Source organism: Phoenix dactylifera, chromosome 10 (genome assembly GCF_051530095.1).
Source record: "Phoenix dactylifera cultivar Ajwa chromosome 10, Ajwa_hap1_PhDact_Kaust_v1.1, whole genome shotgun sequence".
In the NCBI taxonomy this organism is placed as follows: Eukaryota; Viridiplantae; Streptophyta; class Magnoliopsida; order Arecales; family Arecaceae; genus Phoenix; species Phoenix dactylifera.
Window position 1 is genome coordinate 30,734,110 of NC_143199.1, and position 19,575 is coordinate 30,753,684.

Here is a 19,575-nt window from a genome sequence, read left to right on the forward strand (position 1 = left end):
CAATAAAATAGGAAAATAACTATAATCTTTTAATAATAGATATAAATTCTAAATCAACCTCAATCATCTGCAATCCACAATTATGCCTCTTCCGTTTTGTAGAAAACATAACATGCAAGACCGAATGCTATCAAAAATTATAAATACAAGCATTCATAAAATGTCATTGGTATAGGGCCTTTTAGTCAATTCAACCAAACCGGCCCTGGATATAGACCTTCGTTCTACTTAACACAAGGAGAGACGCATCCATCTCTTCAGAAAAATGGAGAGCCACAGCCAAATCCTCAGAATTTGCTTCCTTTTTCCTTCACTTGGTTCCATTCCATAGTAATCATCGAAGCTATAAAAGTTGTTCATGTTTTTTTATTTTATATGCTTTTTTTTTTTGTTTTCCTTCTCAAAAGTCATATGAAAGCTATAAATAGATACAAATCTTTCCTCAGGTTTTGTCATCAAGGAAGAAGACTCCTCGTTTCCTCCGTTCCTTCTCTTTTGCTTTCTGAAGCCTTTTTCTCCTTCTGTTAGACATCATCTTCCATCCGTTCATTGATTCCTTCACCCATTCAGTTTGGTTTCAACATCCTCACCAACTTTTGCAATGGGGAAGTCATCTTCTCTTCTTTTTCTCTTCCTCTATTCCCTTCTCCTTTGCCTCTCTCCATTCCATATTGAGCTTGTTGATGCCTTCGGGACTCCCGATGGATCAGAGGAGTGGGGCTACGTTCAAGTTCGCCCGAGTAATTTCTTCTTCTTTCTTTATCTAATTCGTTCACAAGACATCTCCTGATGGTCTCATGTGACAATTCAAAATAATTAGATCTCATGTATCCATGTTTCTCTTCTTTGTTTCTGAGTATCTAATGCAGAAGCCCACGTGTTCTGGTGGCTATACCGGAGTCCGCAAAGAGGCGACCGTGCTTCGAAGCCATGGCCGACTGTACTATGGCTCCAGGGTGGACCTGTAAGTCTCCATCGATATACTACAAACTAGTAACTGTAGATGCACACATGCACACATTTGAAGTTAGTCTCTTATAAGAACTTCTATATCCGAATTCCAAACTGTGATTGTGGCCATGAATGGCAAAAGGGAGCTTCGGGTGTCGGGATTGGAAACTTCCAGGAGATTGGGCCATTGGATACCGATCTGAAGCCACGGAATTCGACATGGCTGCAGAAAGCTGATCTCCTTTTTGTGGTGAATCGCCTCTCCTCTCCTTTTTCCTCTGTATATCTACTTCTTTTTTATCTGCGCTTTATTTTTTCTTTGTGGTACTTAGTGGCTGTTCCTTTTGATACATGCATGCCAATTTTAGGACAACCCGGTTGGGACCGGATACAGTTTTGTGGAGGACAAACAAGCTCTGGTGAAGACTGATTGGGAGGCAGCAACCGACTTAACTACCCTTCTCAAGAAGCTCTACAATAAGAATGGAAGATTGCAGAGGAGCCCGCTCTACATTGTAGCAGAGTCTTATGGTGGGAAGTTTGCCGCCACCCTCGGCATATCAGTCGCCAAAGCCATTAAGGCTGGAGAATTGAAACTTACATTTGGAGGTATCAGTTTATTTTGATGTCTCCTTATTCTAGATAAAGTTGCAAGAATTTCAGCATCTTATGAAATCGACGTTGACAGGGGTTGCTCTGGGAGATAGCTGGATTTCGCCAGAAGATTTTGTGGTTAGTTCTGAGAACTTTGCACTGATTGAGCAGAGTTCAATCGGCCAGCTTCATTTCTACACTGTAATTTTTTTGTGTGTGTGATTTCTAATGCAGTTCTCATGGGGACCTCTGCTATTGGATGTGTCGAGGCTCGATTTTATCGGCGCAAACAAATCAAACAGGTTGAAATCCCTCAGGAGAAAATATGGATTTTGTTGCATTTTATTTATTTTGATCACATATGCCCCTTTCATATTTCAGTTTAGCTGAAAATATTAGGCACCAACTAGCAACAGGGCAGTATGGGGAAGCCACAGAAACATGGAGCGATCTGGAGGGAGTGATCATCTCGAGCAGTAATGGTGTTGTAAGTGATGTTGTTATACTTTTAAGACCTCGGGAATTAGTTGATTTTAATCATATAAAGTAGCATTCAGAACAGTTTCAGAGTTTTGTTTTTAAATATTTTGCAGGATTTTTATAATTTCTTGCTGGATTCCAAAGACGATCCTCTCTCTGCAATGGCAGTGGCATCATCAAATAACTTGGAAACATCTAAGAAATTAGCCATGAAGAAGAGTTACTCAATGTACCTCGGTTCCAAGGCTTCCTCTTCTGGTAGTCTTGATGATCTCATGAATGGAATAATTAAAAAGAAGCTAAAGATAATCCCCAAGGATGTAAGGTGAGGATTTACTTTCAGAATAACTAATATGAAGATGAGATCTCACTGCATCCTATTAACACTTGGATCGATGTGCAGGATTTTGTTGGGATTTTGTTGAGCTTTTGTGTATTGCTGAGAATTGATTGTTTATCTCTTGCAGTTGGGGTGGGCAGGCTGGTGATGTCTTTGAGTTTCTGGTGAATGATTTCATGAAACCCAGGATTAACGAGGTAACCAAAACGCCTAAACTAGTACCTAGAATTTGCTTGTTTTATTTCTGATATTAATATTTTCACCTATGTCCGATTAAGGATTTATTGATACATTTTAATGAGTTACAACTAATCAATTCGCTTATATGTTCGAATAAAATTCATTTCTTGGGTGCTACAATGATCCTTTCGAGATCCATCGAAGAAATGCTAATACCACATGATGGAATTTACAGGTTGATGAGCTCCTGTCTCTGGGAGTCAATGTCACTATCTATAATGGACAGGTATGAATCTAAGTTTTAGTCTTCACCTCATGTCCCACAGAAAGTTGGCCAGTTCAACAAGATGCACAAAGTCCTTGCATTTATTCCAACTTCTCGACTGCATGAATAGACTTTTAAGATGCAAATATCCATCCAATTCTTCTATTCACTGGATAAAAAAGTAGATAAGGACTTTCAAGATGCAAATATCCATCCAATTAAACAAATATAAGAGTCAGTTTTGGTTCTAAAATCAATATGCTATTCCTTCCTTTTTTCCCCAATGTGATTGCACTAGATATTTCTCACTCAACAAATAAAATCTTTTTAAATATTTTGTCAAAAAAGATGCTCCCTCTTTCACTAAACACTTCATGTTATGTGATTTTAAAATTATAACTAACTCCAATTTCATTCATCCTGCTGCTTTGATGATGCAAGCAAATTATAGAAGCTCGAATTATCTGTTTCGTTATGAGCAATGCTTTTTTGCTGCATGAACTGCACATAAGAATGTAAAATTTGCTAACACCTTGCTTTCCCCCCCCGACTTGAGGTTTTGCGAAAGATATTTATCAGATTCCTAATCTTGCCCCCTAAGTATGGCAAATCAGTATTCAAGTGTCTTTTCTTGTTATGATCAGTGCCACTTGTTAGTATTATATTAGAAACATCTGGAGCAAGTAATAGAAAACTTAAAAACATTTAGAGGCACAAACACATGCTATTGTCTTTGCATGGAAGGGGTTAAAACTCATGTTAATTAATTCAAGCTGTAAGAAAGGATGAGAACAAGCTCATCATGGCTCTTAAAACAAAATCTTGTTTTGAGAGGTCTTGTAAAGGGACAAGTTTAAGTAGGGAAACGAAAACATGGTTCATGAACAAAGCAGAGCTGAGAAGAGGTGAAAGCCTATGCTCTGTTGATGTGGATATTCTCATCATTATTCAGACAGCATCAGCACATTATCCGAGGATGGAAGAGAGCAAAGGTTTTGACTCATCTGTCCTGGAATATTTTGCCATTGGACCTATGCCCTAACATGTTGGAGACCTGTCGGAGAATCTGCCCAAACCCTAAACAGTTTTTGGTCACCCACTTTTGAATAATTACACTATTCTTGCTGGAATATTTTGACTGAAAACTGTTATACTTTTATAAAATAAAGATATAGCAGTTTTTAGACAAAATATTTTCAATATCAAAATTTAATTGATAGCATAGAATTAGATTCAATATAATTGTGTAGAAATTTGAAAGCCTTAACTTTATTCAAAAGATTGTTTTCTTCACAAAAATCAATCTTTTAAGAAAGTCATATTGCTTAAAAAATTGTGCAAATAGATTTCTGCAAATTTAAAATCTGTGCATATTTTCTACTGCTTTAACTTCTGTGAAAACTATTTTCTACAATCTTTTATTTCTGTGTAGAATTTTCTGCTTCTTTAAAATCTGTACAGAAAACTCTTGAATCTTTAAAAACTGTGCATATTATCAGTTATTTTCAAAATATATATTGCCGCTGCTTTGAAAGACGTGCAGAGATTATTAATTAATTGTTCAAATATATAGGGTTAAACCTCTTGAAACTTGTGTTTGCAGAATCAATTAAATAACCAAAACCATATAAATAGCTTTTTTTGACGATCATAGTTCTATCAAACTCAAAAAATTTAGTGATTCTTCTTTTAGAAGGTGGCAAAGTCAAGTAAGAAATTGGCTCACCACATTATAGTTGATCTCTGCCATAAAATATCCTAAACTTAGGCCATCTTCTGAATCAATCTCTCAACCCTCTCCTAGTCCTTAAGATTTTGGATCCTCTAACTCTCACTCAAATACCTTTGAAGAAATTGATTTCTATTGCCGTCATAGGATTCTTAGTGCCCTTGCTGATTCTCCATATGGTGTATACCTTTCCACCAAATCGGTTAAGGAGTTTTGGGATGCTCTTGAAGTAGAATATTGATTAGATAATGCCAGTCTTGATCGGTTTGCCATATCCAATTTTATAAATATGCTATGGTGGATTCCAACTCTATTAGTATCTAAATCCATAAATTTCAAGATCTTCTTAGAAAGGTTGAACCGACATATTGCAAATTCTCTAAAAATTATAAAGTTCAAGCCTTGGTTGATTCTCTCCCTCCTTTTTGATCGAATATTTCTCATGATTTAAGTTATAAGCAAAGTGACTTAACTCTATCAGAGATTATAAACTTTATCAAGATCGAAGAAGAGTATTGACTTAAACATAAGCCTAAACCTGATTTTGGACCCAAGAACAATTTCAAATTCTTTAAAGTCAAACCTCGTAGAATCAAGTTAAACCTATTTCAAACCTCGTAGAAAATTCTTTAAAAAGAAAAAATCCAGAATCCTTCAAACCTTATCTTTTCCTTCAAACCTCTTAGAAGCCATAACCATCCATATCAGAAGCCAAAAAGGAAGGAGACCTTTTGCTTCATATGCGAGCGAACAAATCAAATGGTGAAGGACTGCCACCACAAGAAGACTAAACCATGGAAGAAAGGATGACCTAAACCTCAAGTGAATATGGTTGAATCCAATGGGCAGTCCAATGGTTATTCATAGGGTTTAGAGTTTGTCAAGTTTGAGAAAAACTTGGCAAATCAATTAATAAAGGGTTTGTCTAGAAGTGGAGTCCTAGTATGAGGACCCATGCAAGCATATGTTTAATTTCACATCAGTTATTTGCCGAGAAAATCTTGGGTACTTATATAGGACTAAGAAATTCTAAAAAAATACCTTCTGGCTAGCCTTTTTGGGTGAAGTCCTGGGTTGTTATAAATGGTATTAGAGTAGACTTGGCCCATAGCCTATGTGGACTAGGGGACACTGTAGCATGAATTCATGGAGGCTGATCACGGGCCGATCGTGATGCTTGTGATTAGATTTGAATGAATTTGAACTTTAAGCCTGATGAGGACATCATGGCTTGAACGGAGGGAGTATGCGAAAATCAATGCAAGCATATGTTTAGTCTTATATCGGATATTTGTTGAGGAGATCTTGGATACTTATATAGGATTGAGGAACCAAAAGAATACCTTCCAACTAGCCTTTTTGGATAAGGTCCTGGGTTGTTACACCTAGAATCATCGAGGGGGATGGGGCTTAAGCCTACTATTTGGTCACCGACAGTAGATACCCAACCTCTATGATTAGAGATCTCTCCTGAACCCAAAAAAATATCTTCTGGCTAACAAAATCTGCAGGGTATTAAGTCACAAATATTTTTAGAGGACTTACTTATATGAGAATTGTCGTATATGCCATGACTAGCAATTTGGGCTAATCCTAACAAAATTCTCATAAAAAAATCAACGCACTAAGCGCAAGACCTTTAAATAGCGCTGACCGCACAAAGACTCAATTGATTCGTACTACGTATGATAAGTAGAAGTCCGAGTCAAAGAACCTAGTTCAAGGTCTAATACATTATGGTTTCTTCAGATAGATACTATCAATACTAAGTGAGGTTCAAGTCTGCAGGACACATCACCCATTGCACAGTGTAAGCTGCCTTGATATTCTTCTTTATTTTTTTACTAAATTTAAATCTTTTGTGGGGGATTGTTGGAGTTTTAAATTTATAAAAAATTTAAATTTAAAAAATAAATAAATCAGTCTTATCTCATAAATTTTAGATGGTTTAAATACTTTAACATACTTATTTTTTTCTTCAGACTCTTTTTGCAGAGGAGTTGTGACTCTTCGAAAAAGAATGTTGATTTTGTAGGGATACAATGTTTTACCTCAAAAATGCCATACCTTATCTGTCACCAAACGAAGTCTACGAACATGCTCTAGGTCTAGGGTATTGGATTACTCAATCCATATTACTACTTTTCTATTTTTCGAGACGAAACAGAGAATTTTTCTCTCTTTTTTTTTCTTTTCTCTTCTTCCAACCTTCTTTAAAGTTTTCTTTTTTATCTGAGCATCTGAAGGAGTCGGTCAGGTCAAGCCTCCCTAGTGATCGTGCTCGTTAGAGGAGGATCGGGTTGCGCCAAATTTTTATATCTTAAAGACGAGATCACCACAGACCTGTATGTAGGTGGTGAATCACGTTCTTAGGACAATATATATCACACACCTTAATTCAAGCAACCTCTTTCCAATCTTCTGATTTTATGCTAGTAGTTAATTCCTGCCAAAAGTTTCTACTATGTCTAATTTCATAAGATGAAGCCAGTCTAAATCATTTAGTATACTTGACAAACGAAGAAGTAATTTTTTTCCCATTCATAAACCAACATAAAACCTACATTGATTTTTTTTTTCCGCTTGTGTCAAGGTTGATCTGATTTGTGCAACCAAGGGCACCGAGGCGTGGGTTCGAAAGCTCAAGTAAGTATCTGAAACTTTTCTTTCTCTTCTCTCTCTCTCTCTCTCTATTTGTAGTTCAGTAAATTTCTTTGTTCTTTTTCTTCCATTTATTTTGTTTGAGGCTAGCTGAGGAACTACGGTATATTTGTCTCATGCATTTCAGATGGGAGGGGATGAAGGATTTCAACAACTTGGAGCGAAAGCCTTTGTACTGCAATGATGATGGTGCTACTAGAGGCTTTGTGAAGTCCTATAAGAATTTACATTTCTACTGGATCTTGGGCGCAGGACATTTTGTAAGTATTTTCCAACACACGCCATCATTCCATCATATATATATATATATATATATATATATATATATATATATATATATATATATCTAACTAACATGAAGCAGTCATCAATATAAGGTCGGTTTTAGTTGCACGTAATTGCATGGGACCAACAACTTGGCCGACCAACCTTCGCTGCTTACGTTGGAAACAATGGCACCAACCTAGCAGCTAGCAAGTTGGACCATCAAAACTGACATTCCGAGAGTTTTATAAGTTAATTTAATCAAGGATCAATGTATAAGTTGAGTTCCACCATGCTTGCACGAAACGATGCTGCTAAATCCTAACCGTGGGTCTTCCTCACGCATAACCAATAAGTTGAGTAGAAATTTGAAACATCCAATATATCATCCTTTTCTGCCATAGAACAGTTTATGGATCTTGATCACAAAACTTCTCTCTTTTCTGACAATACACCATCTTAAGAGTATGTGGTTTTGGAATTTTGCTTATTAACTTATAAGAAACAATCAGCAATGCAGGCTTTGACAGCACAAATTAAACTCATCCTGAGAACCTTTATATTATTTCTATAACATGGCCTAGAAAGGCATCCACACCTCATAACTTTTGCAGTGCTTTTCTTGGTGCATCTCCTTTTGGGGTCATCTCTAAAACACTATAATAGGAGTTGTCCTCGCACGAATACGTGGGCCCGTTCAAGGCTTGAACCATTCAACAACAGAACCCTGGCAATCTTGGTACCAAAAACCTAAGTTGTACACTGATGGGACAGTGGATTTTGCTTGCCCTTGTGTGGGCCCCGTAGTATTAACCCTGACATTTAATGCACCGTTTCGTTTGGGTTTTATGTGGGGGGTTTATCCCCGTTTTATCCTGGATAAATAGCCAGACGGGCTTTTAAGCCCCGGCCTGGCTGAGACCTGCGAGACCCGGCACGTCAACCGGGTCTTGTGCGCTAATAGAGCCAAGCTAATAGCACCAAAGCCCTGGTCCAAGGCACCCAACTCTCAGCTAACATAATAGTGTGGATTGGTTAATTGGGATTTTCGGAGAATAGACAGTTATGCACTAAATTATTATTATATATAATAATAAAATAATTATATCTTATAACATAATGCATGATACTATTAGAATATTTTAATATATATTTATTAATTTAATTAAATTAATAATCTTATTTTATGTTTTTTATTTTTAATTTAATTTTTTATTGAATTAGCTGGAAGGGGTTAACGAGGGATAAACTTATCCATTTACCAAAAGGCTTTTTAGTTGAGGATAATCTGGCATAGAATATTTTTTAGATAAATATTTTTAAAAATTATCAGACTACTTTGTAATCTGATATACCCTAGCCAAACAAATCCTAAAAGTATATTTTCAAACACCAATAAACAACTAAAAACAACATGTTCTAAAATCTCTTTAGCATCCATCCACGTTCGCACAAATGGTTAAGTTCATCAACATATCCAATGACCCAATAACATGCATACTAATAGTGATGACAACATGAGTTTGAAACTAATAAAATCAGATCTCAATCACAGCATCCAATTTTATTTCTCCAAAACCAGATCAAAACAAAACCCTTTTCAAACAAGCCTAAAAACTAGCTAGCATGTTTATTGCCAAGAAATGCATGAGAGAAAAAGTGACTGCAATAGCCTCTTGATGTGAACAGTACAAGTTCAGAACAAAAAGCTACTGTAATACTCTGATGTTGAAATATCTCTTAATTTGGGCAGGTACCAGTCGACCAACCTTGCATTGCATTAAAGATGCTGAGTTATATTACTCAATCTCCTGCAGCTTTTTCTCCGTAGATAAAGAAATCAAGAAGAAATCCATTGTCAATAAAAGAATTAGTTTTTCTCAGAAATTCATTGTCAATAAAAGCACAATGACTGGAAGAAAATTGGGTACTATCTTTGTCTTAGCAATTGGAATTGTTTAACATTATAAAGGAGAGAGAAAGGAGCAGGTGTTTGACTGAAATGCTGCTGGAGAAGGTAAAGTTTCTGGTGCTGGCACAAAAAGTCATGCTGGTCGATGAGCATGACACAGTGGTCTTCATTTATTCCATTGCAGACACTTCTTTTTTGATTTTTTTCTTAACTAAGGGTGAGCTCTTGCAGCATTTTCTTTTTATTCCTTTCTATTAAATAGAAAAGATTAAGATATTTATTTAAGTTTCCTGGATATGTTTTTTTTTCTCTCTACTTTTACGGAACATGGGACAAGAATGCCACAGCCAATGGACCCGGGTGCTCATATGAAGTATAATAAGATGGTAACCTACCACTAATTTTCTTTATTCAAGGCCCCATGGAAGGAATCATTTGATTCTAAATAGTTGTAAGGATGTATCAGTGTGGAACCTTGGCATGTCTCTCACAAATCAAACCACCTATCCTAATACAAGTTGAACCCAATAAGATAAAGTGTGATAGTCTTTATTTATGGAGTAAAACTGTGACAAGAGCCGGATTTTTTTTTTTTTTTTTGATATACGGCCACCACAAATTTACCTAAAGGATTAAAGAAATAGAACCAAAATGGGCAAAAAGTAAAAGGTCGGAGCCGGATTAGATCAAATATTTATCAATCCAAATCCAATCCATTTATTAGAGAAATAAAAGGTTCAAATTTGGGCTCGACCTGTCTATTAAATTGGTAATCCGACCCAACCTGATAAAATTAGGTTGAATGATTTTTAAATGAGTCATGTTTCAACTATTGAATGAATCAAGTTAAATGAGTTAGGATTCTAAAATTAAACCAAGAAGTTTAATAAAAAGATTAAATCCAATTACTTGTTTATGATCCAGACTTGTTTTATACCAATCATGAACTAGTTTAAATCAGGTTGGTTGCATGTCAAGTTGGGTCATAAATTGCGATTCCTAAAACCTAGGCTATGGTTACGAAAAAGGCCAAGAACTCAAGCAGCTTAGGCCCAAAATAGATGAAATGAAAAGCATTATACAAGAACCCAATTAAAAGGGAGGAAATGGGTGTAACATATTCAAACCTCAGACAATGCCTTCCTAATTATTCGGTATAAGCACTTTTAGTTGGCGGCGAACCCAATATTATTCTTTATAAAATGCATGCAACCTCTCCCTTTATTGATTAATTGTACATAAAAGACTCCCTTTTATATATTTGCAAATCAAAACTTCTCTATCATAAAAATTTCCTAATAATACCCCAAGCTCATAGTTCAGTAGCAACATCAGCATCGTTGTAATCAACTATAAGCTTCTTGTTACCACCATTGCCAAAATTAAGATCTTACTTCTACCTCATATGGAGATGATGATCTCGAGGAGTAGGGTACTCACGAAAATCATAACATCCAAAGGATTCATTAAGGAGAAGGAGGGGAAGAAAATTTTGTTGTTGTTAATAAAAAGTTTTAATTAAAATCATAATTGATAATTTTTGTAATAGGGTGGATATTGATTTGTAAATATAAAAAGATGAGTCTTTTTAATTAACTATAAGAAAGAGATTATATGGAGATATTATTTTTTAAAAAATATGCATTTAAAGAATTTTACCACCAAGAAAGCACTCATCTCAACTCAAAGCCAGAAATAGAAATTAGGTTATATTGTCCTTCAAAAAGTCATAAACAGTTAGCCTAGCCATCGCATTAGGATCCACGAACACTACCTAAGCTCTAACCATATGTAGTGTCATGGGTGTCCCCCCTTGTAGGCTCCTATTGAGAAGAAAATGACCTTAGTCACCCCTTGTTTTTGCTTTACGTTTGGCCAAGTTATGCACATTATTTCTAGTAGCATGTGCAGATTACCTGTTCTCAGTTTGTATTGCCCAGATGCATTTTGATCTTTTGTTTTGGTTACTATGTGTCTATGGTGATTCCTAGAGTTTATAATGAAAGAGAAAGAGATGTAGCTTTTCTTTAAGATTTATCATAGTTATTCAGAGACCTGAAAAACATGGAACAAGCATATCAAAGAGGCCTGTTTTAAGATATACATAAATGAAATCTCCAAATCATTTTGGTGTATAATTGGATGTTGTTTACATAAAACAAGTCTATAATTGCATATCAAAGAGGTCAGTAAGCAGTCTTTGCATACATTTAACATTCACAGGCAACAGACACGCCCAAAATGACAGCAAACGGCAGTAAGTCATTCCGCTGACCTTCTACCAAATACAAATATATTCAGAATGCATATTTTGAATGGAGCTTGTGCAACAAGAAGAAACCATCACATTCTAAATCATCTAAACACTATAGCTGAAAAGATTCATGTCCACATGCATGTATTTTTCTACTCAAAAAATAAGCATGTATTTTTGCACTGTTAATCACATTTATGCTTCCATAGCAGCATAATGTAACAAGTAATTATTGCATTTATTCAGAACCTATCCATGTACTCCTGTGTCTGAATCATGATAAAAGGATGCGTCTGTAATTGGCTACTCCAACTTATCCATTTCTTTCTCCCATTTAAGTCCAAACATTTGACGGCCAAAGGGTACTATGAGATTGTAACGCAAGACCTGCAAATTTAACTCCATGAAATCTCCTGTAGAGCTTCACTCTGTTGTTTCAAACCAAAAAAACCAGGAATTTGCTTCATAGAATCACTCACCTTATCATTGATGCCGCGCATCTGTGCCTTGAGAGCCTCAGAATCCTCAAGCCATCCAGAATCTTCATCATTGGATCTTTTGGCCCAAGCTTTCTTCAAGGCTGACCTCCACTCTGCAATGCTCGAACGAATTTCCTTGTTTAATTCAACCCACTCAGGCGCACAACCATTTCTAGAAAGGATCCTATACAAGGTGTCTTCTGCAGGATCTGCATGAGGGTTTGCACTAAGGTCGAGAGGTTTCCCCTTTCCTGGCAGATTTTCAAAGTGGCCTTCTTCCATGGAGTGCCATATTCTTCGTTCCACAACATTAATTATGTCTGTTTCTGACCTGCCAAATATGCAAATATCATGAGTAAAGAGATTTTCAAGTTCAGATCAGATAGCCAAATCTTGCCAAAATAGTCTATTAATACAATGATTATGACATCATATAACTTGGCAAATCCCCACCATGAAAAAATATTAGGCCCAGATAATCTACAGAAGGAATGAAAGGCTATGTGCCTGGGCGGTGACTTTTCCCCTCTGGGGGAATTCTCATAAGTACAGTGGAGGTCAGTGGTGGGAGCTATTCGAGTTGTGTGCCATCCTAGCACTGCTCCAATGTACTTCTAGGTGGGACTGGGTGTTCAACTGTTTACCGCAATTTATTGACAAATATAACAATCAGGATCAACCAGTCAAACACCATAGATTTCCGAAGATCAGTTATCTACTTTTTTAGACAGCACTAAAAACAAAAGGCCATGATCCTTGATTAAAAATTGATCTTAAGCTCAGTTTCAAGTTTCTAATCCATGTCAAAATGTTAGCCAAATTGAATTGAATGAATTAGTTGAAGAGAATGATTACTCAATTTGATTATTCCATAAATAACAAAATGCTTCTTGCAAGCACACATGCACGCGCACACACAGAGGAGAAACATCATTAAGTATAATAATTATGCTGCATGGGAATATACAAAAGAGTCAGATTTTTGCATGTTCCAGAGAGCTGAATCCATCTTTTAAAAGGTCTTTAGTTAAAACAGAATGTTATTTAAAAGGTATACTTATGAACATATTGCAAAATAGTTACCAGATTTTATTTCTAAGTTCCCAAACATAGTTAAATGTTAAAGTCATCATTCTTTACATTCTAATTAACTTATTAAGATTTTCTGAGTTATGAACTACCAAGAGTCTGAAACAAGCACATAATTCAACTGAAGGAGATAAGTCCATTCATTATTTTATGAATGTACAAGATTTCTAACATAATGATTAACAGGAAAAAGAGAATAGTCTACTAGATTAACTCAGGAGATATCAATATACAAAATCTGACAGCTGATTTTGACATGTCGAACAATCGCTTCATTACGACCTTGTTCTGCAAACATACATGCACAGATTCATAAGCACAAACGATGATGAACGGATACACACAACAATTTTAATTCTATGCTGGTTCTTATCATGCTGATGAGAAAACTGCAGCATGACTCTTATATCAGGGTAATGCTAATCTGGCAATTAATAAAACAATTAGCCACTGACTTTAGATGTCTAAGGGACTTATCCATTCTTTTTTCCATGCACACTGGGTTTCCCAGATGATTGTGTATAAATGTACAGCAATGATCTGATCTGATGTTTCAAGCATTATAAAAGACAAGTGGAAAGACTATCGTTAACAAAATGATGAATTCTCTAGCATTGGTTAAGGAAGCTGTAGCAAATGACTTGATCTGTTAACTGAAGAATTTTGCCCTACTTTGTTTTGAAGCAGTTGATCCTGAGATGTCCGGTGATGTCATCATTCCTGTTACTGGAAGAGAAATATATATGGGCAACAAATTGATGGTTGCTAATGTATGTACGGTTCTGTGCATTAAAAATATATGGCTTAATTTGGCAGAAATTGGAAGCAAATATTTTCCTTTTATTTTTTGACATTCCAGTTAAGAAGCCAAACTTCCTACCCTACCAACATCACATCTGAGATTTTTCCTTAGCTTTTGGATTGTAATATTTATAAAGTTAGGTACAAGAGACAACATTGTCGCCACCATGGGTTGAACAGAATGCTTATGAGGAGCTTAGCAGTCAGGGCCATGGTATAATAAGCATGATGTGTCAAATGCTCGGACAGATATAGAACTATATCAATGGGTACTATTCAAGATAGTATATGCACACCAAAAGACTAATTTCTCATGCAGATATACTGGGTAGCTTTATTATGAAGAATAGAGATGTTGTTTACTACTAGAAAACTAATCTACATTCTTAGACACCGCACACTATTATTCCTCTCAGAAATGCAATAGTAAACATCAAGACAAAAATATTGGCATGGCTAGTAGAGAAGAGTTCCTAGCAGAGTTGGAGGGAAAACTTGTTGGTTAGAAAATTGGACAATTAATATGGGCAAGCAAAAGCCTATTCAACATATCATATTTTCTCAATTAATGGAGTGTCCATTGAAAGCAATTACTACACTAAAATGGGTCTTGACCTTGAATAACAATAGCAGTTCAACAAATCCAGCTTCTCCAACAATCTAAGATTGTGGTTACCCTCCTAACATGCAAGGAATAGTGGAAAAGGACAACAATGATGAAATTAAATGAGTATTTATTTTGCAAATAATTAAATGTCTACACTTTACACCAGTCCATATGTATTTAATGTAAGTGAGACAAAAACGAACTAATTCAACCTAATATGCTTGAGAAAGTGTATCAAAGTTTTGATGATTTCAAAAGAAAGAATGAGAGAAAGGGCATAAGGAATCACTTCGAAACTACACGTAGGCATGGAAAACAAGTGGCATGAAGTGGAGACAGATAATCTATCAAGAGAGGCACCATTTTCTAATAGACACTTTAATAGCCCTGAAGAGATGAGAGTAATCAATCATCAACTATAACCATATACATGGGGAGGCACATAAACAAGCAACATCAAAGATGAAAAGAAAAAAAAATGCTCTATCTTCGGCTGCATGGAATATCATAGGGGTACAAGAATTGATTCTTAAGTTCAAGAATGCTCTACATCTATTGATTCCAACATTTGGCTCACCAAACTTTTGGTTGTGACTATGATGCATATAACAAGGGCAATAAGTTGTTTATAATTTGACGATAGATAAGGTTCGATGTCATACTTCACTCTTGAAGTCTTCAAACAATCCAAAAAGACCACAACAAAGGGGTAGCGAGAGACGTAAGAGCAAATATTTAAACAAAATTAGAAGAAAAATATTGGTATCAGTACCAACAAAGCAGAATCAAGGGAAAATCTCACGCACTTCGAACCCACAGATTCTTCCAAAATGTCATGTCATCTTCTAAACCAGTTGGATCATCAATACGAAAGGAACGGAACCATTGATTAGCCTCATGAACGACAATTTTAGCTTCGGTTTTCAAAACAGAACTGCACAAAAGGCGGTATTTTTACGAAAATTTGATGGCAGAAAACCCCTCATTTTATGAGGGGTGAAATCATAATCCCTTTAAACTCCCTCATTCACCCGAAAATTTACGAGGAACCTTTTTTCAGACTATTATCAAATTAATATTTCAGGAGATTACGATGGAACGAGACTCATAAACCGATTCAATTTAAAATTTCACAAACAAGACATGGGTTAGATTTTAAAAATAGGAATTAAGAAAACCTACAAGCCAGCAAGCTATGCTAAAGAGAGGGAAGGGGGACCTGACGGCGTTGGCCCCGCCGCGGAGCTCGGGGGGAAGCTTCCGATCATTGACGGCGTCGACTACCGACGAGAGGCGGTGGGAGAGCTTCTTCTGGCGGGCACGGGAAGAAGAGGCGGCGCCGGTGGAGGAGGCTGAGCTGGTGGGAAAGACGGGGTCGTCGTCGATCCAGGAGGACGACCAGATGGGCCGGAGACCGGGTCTAAGGTGGGGGAGGAAGCCGACGAGCCGCCGTGCCGGAGGAGCTACGAGCGCTCCGGCCATGGAGGTGGAGCGCTGCAGAGGGCAGGCAACGGTGGCTTGAGAACCAGAATTCCCGAGACCTTGGAGTCGGTGGAGTGGGCACGTGGCCGCCTCCCGTGCCCGTCACAGCGTCCAGCAACGTTTGCCGGATAAGTTCACGCCACGTGGTAATATCAAATACCCGAACTTATAAAAAACAAAAAAGAAAATTACCCATGCACCCCTTCAACTTTCATGATTTGCACTTACATTCCAACATATTTAATTTCTTTCAATTAGATCCTAAAACTTAAGTTTGATTATAATGTACCTCATTCGTCCAGGATCTGTCAGCATTTGATTATCATATGATATAGCTTCAGACATTATATTTCATAGATACCTTTCCATCCTGAATTAGGAGAAAAGTTAGTTTTTGGAAAAGTTATAGCGGCACTCATCAACTTTTCACAATTTGCTATTACACCCCAAAGCTTCTAACTTCTTCGATTAGATTTCAATACCCTTCCAATCCTGTTCATCTTTCTACTGATTGAATTTTTCTAGACCTGATAGAGTGTGATGAAGATAGAGAGGAAGGAGAGCGCAAAATCTAACATTGATGAATCTCAAGCAGCAGATGGCAATGAAGGTATAGAACAAAATGAAATCAAGGAAAAAGATAAAGGCACAAAGAAGAGGTAGAAAAGCTTCCATTATTTTGGAAAGATATTTGTTGTTTTGGTATAATAAATATGTTCTAATTCCTAAGATAACGATAGATAGAAAGTTACAATATAAGCTACTTCATTATACCTACATTTCCACTACCATCCCTTCTTTTTATGCTAAAGTTCTATCGCACCACTATCATCAAGAAAAGGAGTCCTTATTTTGATCTCAACACCCATGTAACACGGATGTATAATAGTGAACAAGAAGGAAAAAAAGAAGTGTAAAACATCTAAAACTAATTAGAAAGGATTTTTTTCAAGAAAAAAACTTTTCATTACTTACCCTTCATCTTTTCTTTTGTCCTCACTACAACCCAAGTTGGAGGACAAAAAAATAAGAATCTTTCAAGTAGGGAAAAGAAAACTTTCCCTTGCCCTAGAGGGCCTAGATGACACATAAGGTTGGAACAAAATATAAAACTTTTGTCTAAAGGAATGAAAAAAGAAGTTGAGAAGAATCAAATTAGAGTAAAAACAAACGAAAGATACAACAGAAGCCTATAGGAGAAAAAAAAGGAGGATTTCGAAAGCTTCTCTCTTTCAACTTGAACCCATGATCAAGGATTGAAAGTATGAAGCTTGGTTTTTTTGTAGGAGGACTCAGAGAGGAAAAAGTTCCTTATGGTAGGTAGAAGAGAGTAAAATCTCTAAATTCTTATAGTTCTCAAATTGGTCCTCTTGCGAGGCTCGTCGAGGTTGAAGGGGGCAGCAGGAGGGTCGAGAAGGAGCAGACCGCGGCCATCGTGAGGGTTGCCATTAATGGCAAAAAGCAAGGTGAAGGGGCGAGGAGGAGGCATAGAGACATGCCCAAGCGAGGAGGAAAAGAGTTAGGGAGTGGGAGAGCGAGACAAATAGTGAAGAGGAGGGAGGTGGTGAAGAGGGTTCTAATGTCCTCGTTGCCAGTGGCGGCGCTGCAGCCTGAAAAGGAGAAACACGGCCACATCTCTTCTCCCATGAACTTCATTCCTAAAAGATATGCCTATGTTTTGGAAAATCATTTAATAAATTAAGAAATAGGATCTCCCTCGGGATAATTTAGTCATTTCATACATGTTGTTAATGATGTTAGAGTTCGAATGTGTGGTTGGACCACATTGCAACGAAAAAGTAAGTATTGGGGTCTAATTAAAAAAATTAGAAGTTTTAGGATGCAAGTAAAAATTACGAAAAATTGAAGGGTGCCGCTATAATTTCCTCCAAAAGAAACCAAATAGGATAATAACCCTACTAATGATGCAAACTTCTAGGTTGCCGCCAAATGATCCATATTTAGAAAACGTACATTACAATTTTGATTTCATCAGCCAAATGCAAATAAAGAAATCAGATATATCATTGGTCTACTAGAGCATGCATGGTATTAGACTTAACCTGGTTAGTTGTTTATAGGACTAAAAAATAAAAAATAGCGATAAAAGACAATAGTTTTAATTTGTTATTTTGGCATGAATCAAATGATTATCTTTTGGAAACAGAAGAATCAAATGATTGTCAATGACATGATTTTTTTAGTTCAAACTAATAGTGATGAATTTACCTGTAGCTCATAAAGAAGAGTTTGTAATATTAAAAAATTTTATAGATTTTGTAAAGTATTGCTTACCTTAATTTATGTTCTTATATATCTACAAGTTTTTTTTCACCTTTTTTTTCACAAGAATGGCATTTCTTAAATTTTTTAGATGTTTTTGCTACTCTATTCTGTAATTGTGCTTTGCATGCTCAACAAATATGTCTATTTAGTATTTAAAATATCTAAAATTGTGGAAGAAAAAATATGTACATATACTAGAAAAAATATTATGTTCAAGTATACAATTGGAGTGAATTTATTAAGGTCAAGGAAAAATTTTCTAAAAGCACGGGCTTTATAAAGAAAAAACATGATCACTACCTTGAAAAGATAACAAAGGTAGGCTATTATAATTTTTTTTAAAAAAAATTATCGGACAGTGATTGTATTATTTGCAAATTATAGATTCGTTGTTGATATTGGTTACCGAGAGGGAAACCACAAGATAATGCTAAATATGCTAAATTGTTCTATGGACCACAAGATCACTTAGATCCAAAGTTGATCGAGATGATCATTTAAGGCAGGACCATAATAAAAATTCTAGAAGGAAGAAAAAGGTAAAAGAGGAGGAAAAAATAAAATGCCTTAAAAGGATACCAAGTAAAAATTAAAGGCCAAAATGGGAAAAGAGCGCCAGAGAGGGGGGGGGGGGGGGCGAGGGGGGGGGGCGGTAAATAAAGTTCAAGAAAAAAAATTGAAAGAAAATCAGTGCAAGATAGGAGTCAAACCTGATGAAAATTCTAAAGAAAGAAAAGTAAAGGAGGTGAAAATAAAAAGTCCTAAAAAGAGATGCGGTAAAAATTTTAATAGATTGTGGCTGCTGGGATTCGAGCCCAGGTCTCTACGGCCACAACGTAGAATTCTTACCACTAAACTACAGCCACAAACGTGAAGGGGTGACAAGCATATTTTTATAAATATGAGCAAAGAAACACAGTTTTTCGATAGTAAAAGTTACACGCTAATCGGCAGCACAAAAAAAATTGATCAAAGTTTACATGATGAACAAGAAAAGGAAAACAAGAACCACATAGACTTGAGTAAATAAGAGAAAATTTCTAATTAGCTAATGAAATGCTCATAATAATTATAGTTGTCAAAACATACATATTCGAAATAAAATCGAGCAAGTTTCTCTATTTTAGTAAAAGGGAAAGAGAGCACCCTCCACCCACGTCATAGAGATAAAGAAAAGAAAACAAAGCCAACCATAACCGAT

The 19,575-nt window shown here is 36.2% G+C and overlaps 2 protein-coding genes and 1 non-coding gene across 3 annotated transcripts; 1 reads left to right on the forward strand and 2 right to left on the reverse strand.

Moving 5' to 3' along the window:
- Positions 1-217: 217 nt before the first annotated feature.
- Positions 218-9,661, forward strand: LOC103699987 (serine carboxypeptidase-like 51). Its single transcript, XM_008781973.6, has 14 exons — positions 218-330; positions 447-740; positions 870-964; positions 1,094-1,201; positions 1,320-1,560; positions 1,640-1,683; positions 1,780-1,847; positions 1,927-2,032; positions 2,139-2,350; positions 2,493-2,562; positions 2,781-2,831; positions 7,133-7,185; positions 7,328-7,460; positions 9,218-9,661. Exons 2-14 carry the CDS (start codon positions 602-604, stop codon positions 9,293-9,295), a joined length of 1,398 nt encoding a protein of 465 aa, XP_008780195.4. The 5' UTR covers positions 218-330; positions 447-601; the 3' UTR covers positions 9,296-9,661.
- Positions 9,662-11,745: 2,084 nt separating this feature from the next.
- Positions 11,746-16,146, reverse strand: LOC103698744 (uncharacterized). Its single transcript, XM_008780792.6, has 3 exons — positions 15,826-16,146; positions 12,110-12,440; positions 11,746-12,017 (listed from the first exon to the last, which is right to left on the reverse strand). Exons 1-3 carry the CDS (start codon positions 16,086-16,088, stop codon positions 11,934-11,936), a joined length of 678 nt encoding a protein of 225 aa, XP_008779014.3. The 5' UTR covers positions 16,089-16,146; the 3' UTR covers positions 11,746-11,933.
- A 3,022-nt stretch (positions 16,147-19,168) lies between these two features.
- Positions 19,169-19,240, reverse strand: TRNAH-GUG (transfer RNA histidin (anticodon GUG)). Its single transcript has one exon. It is a non-coding gene; the product is annotated as a tRNA-His (tRNA).
- Between the last annotated feature and the right edge of the window lie 335 nt (positions 19,241-19,575).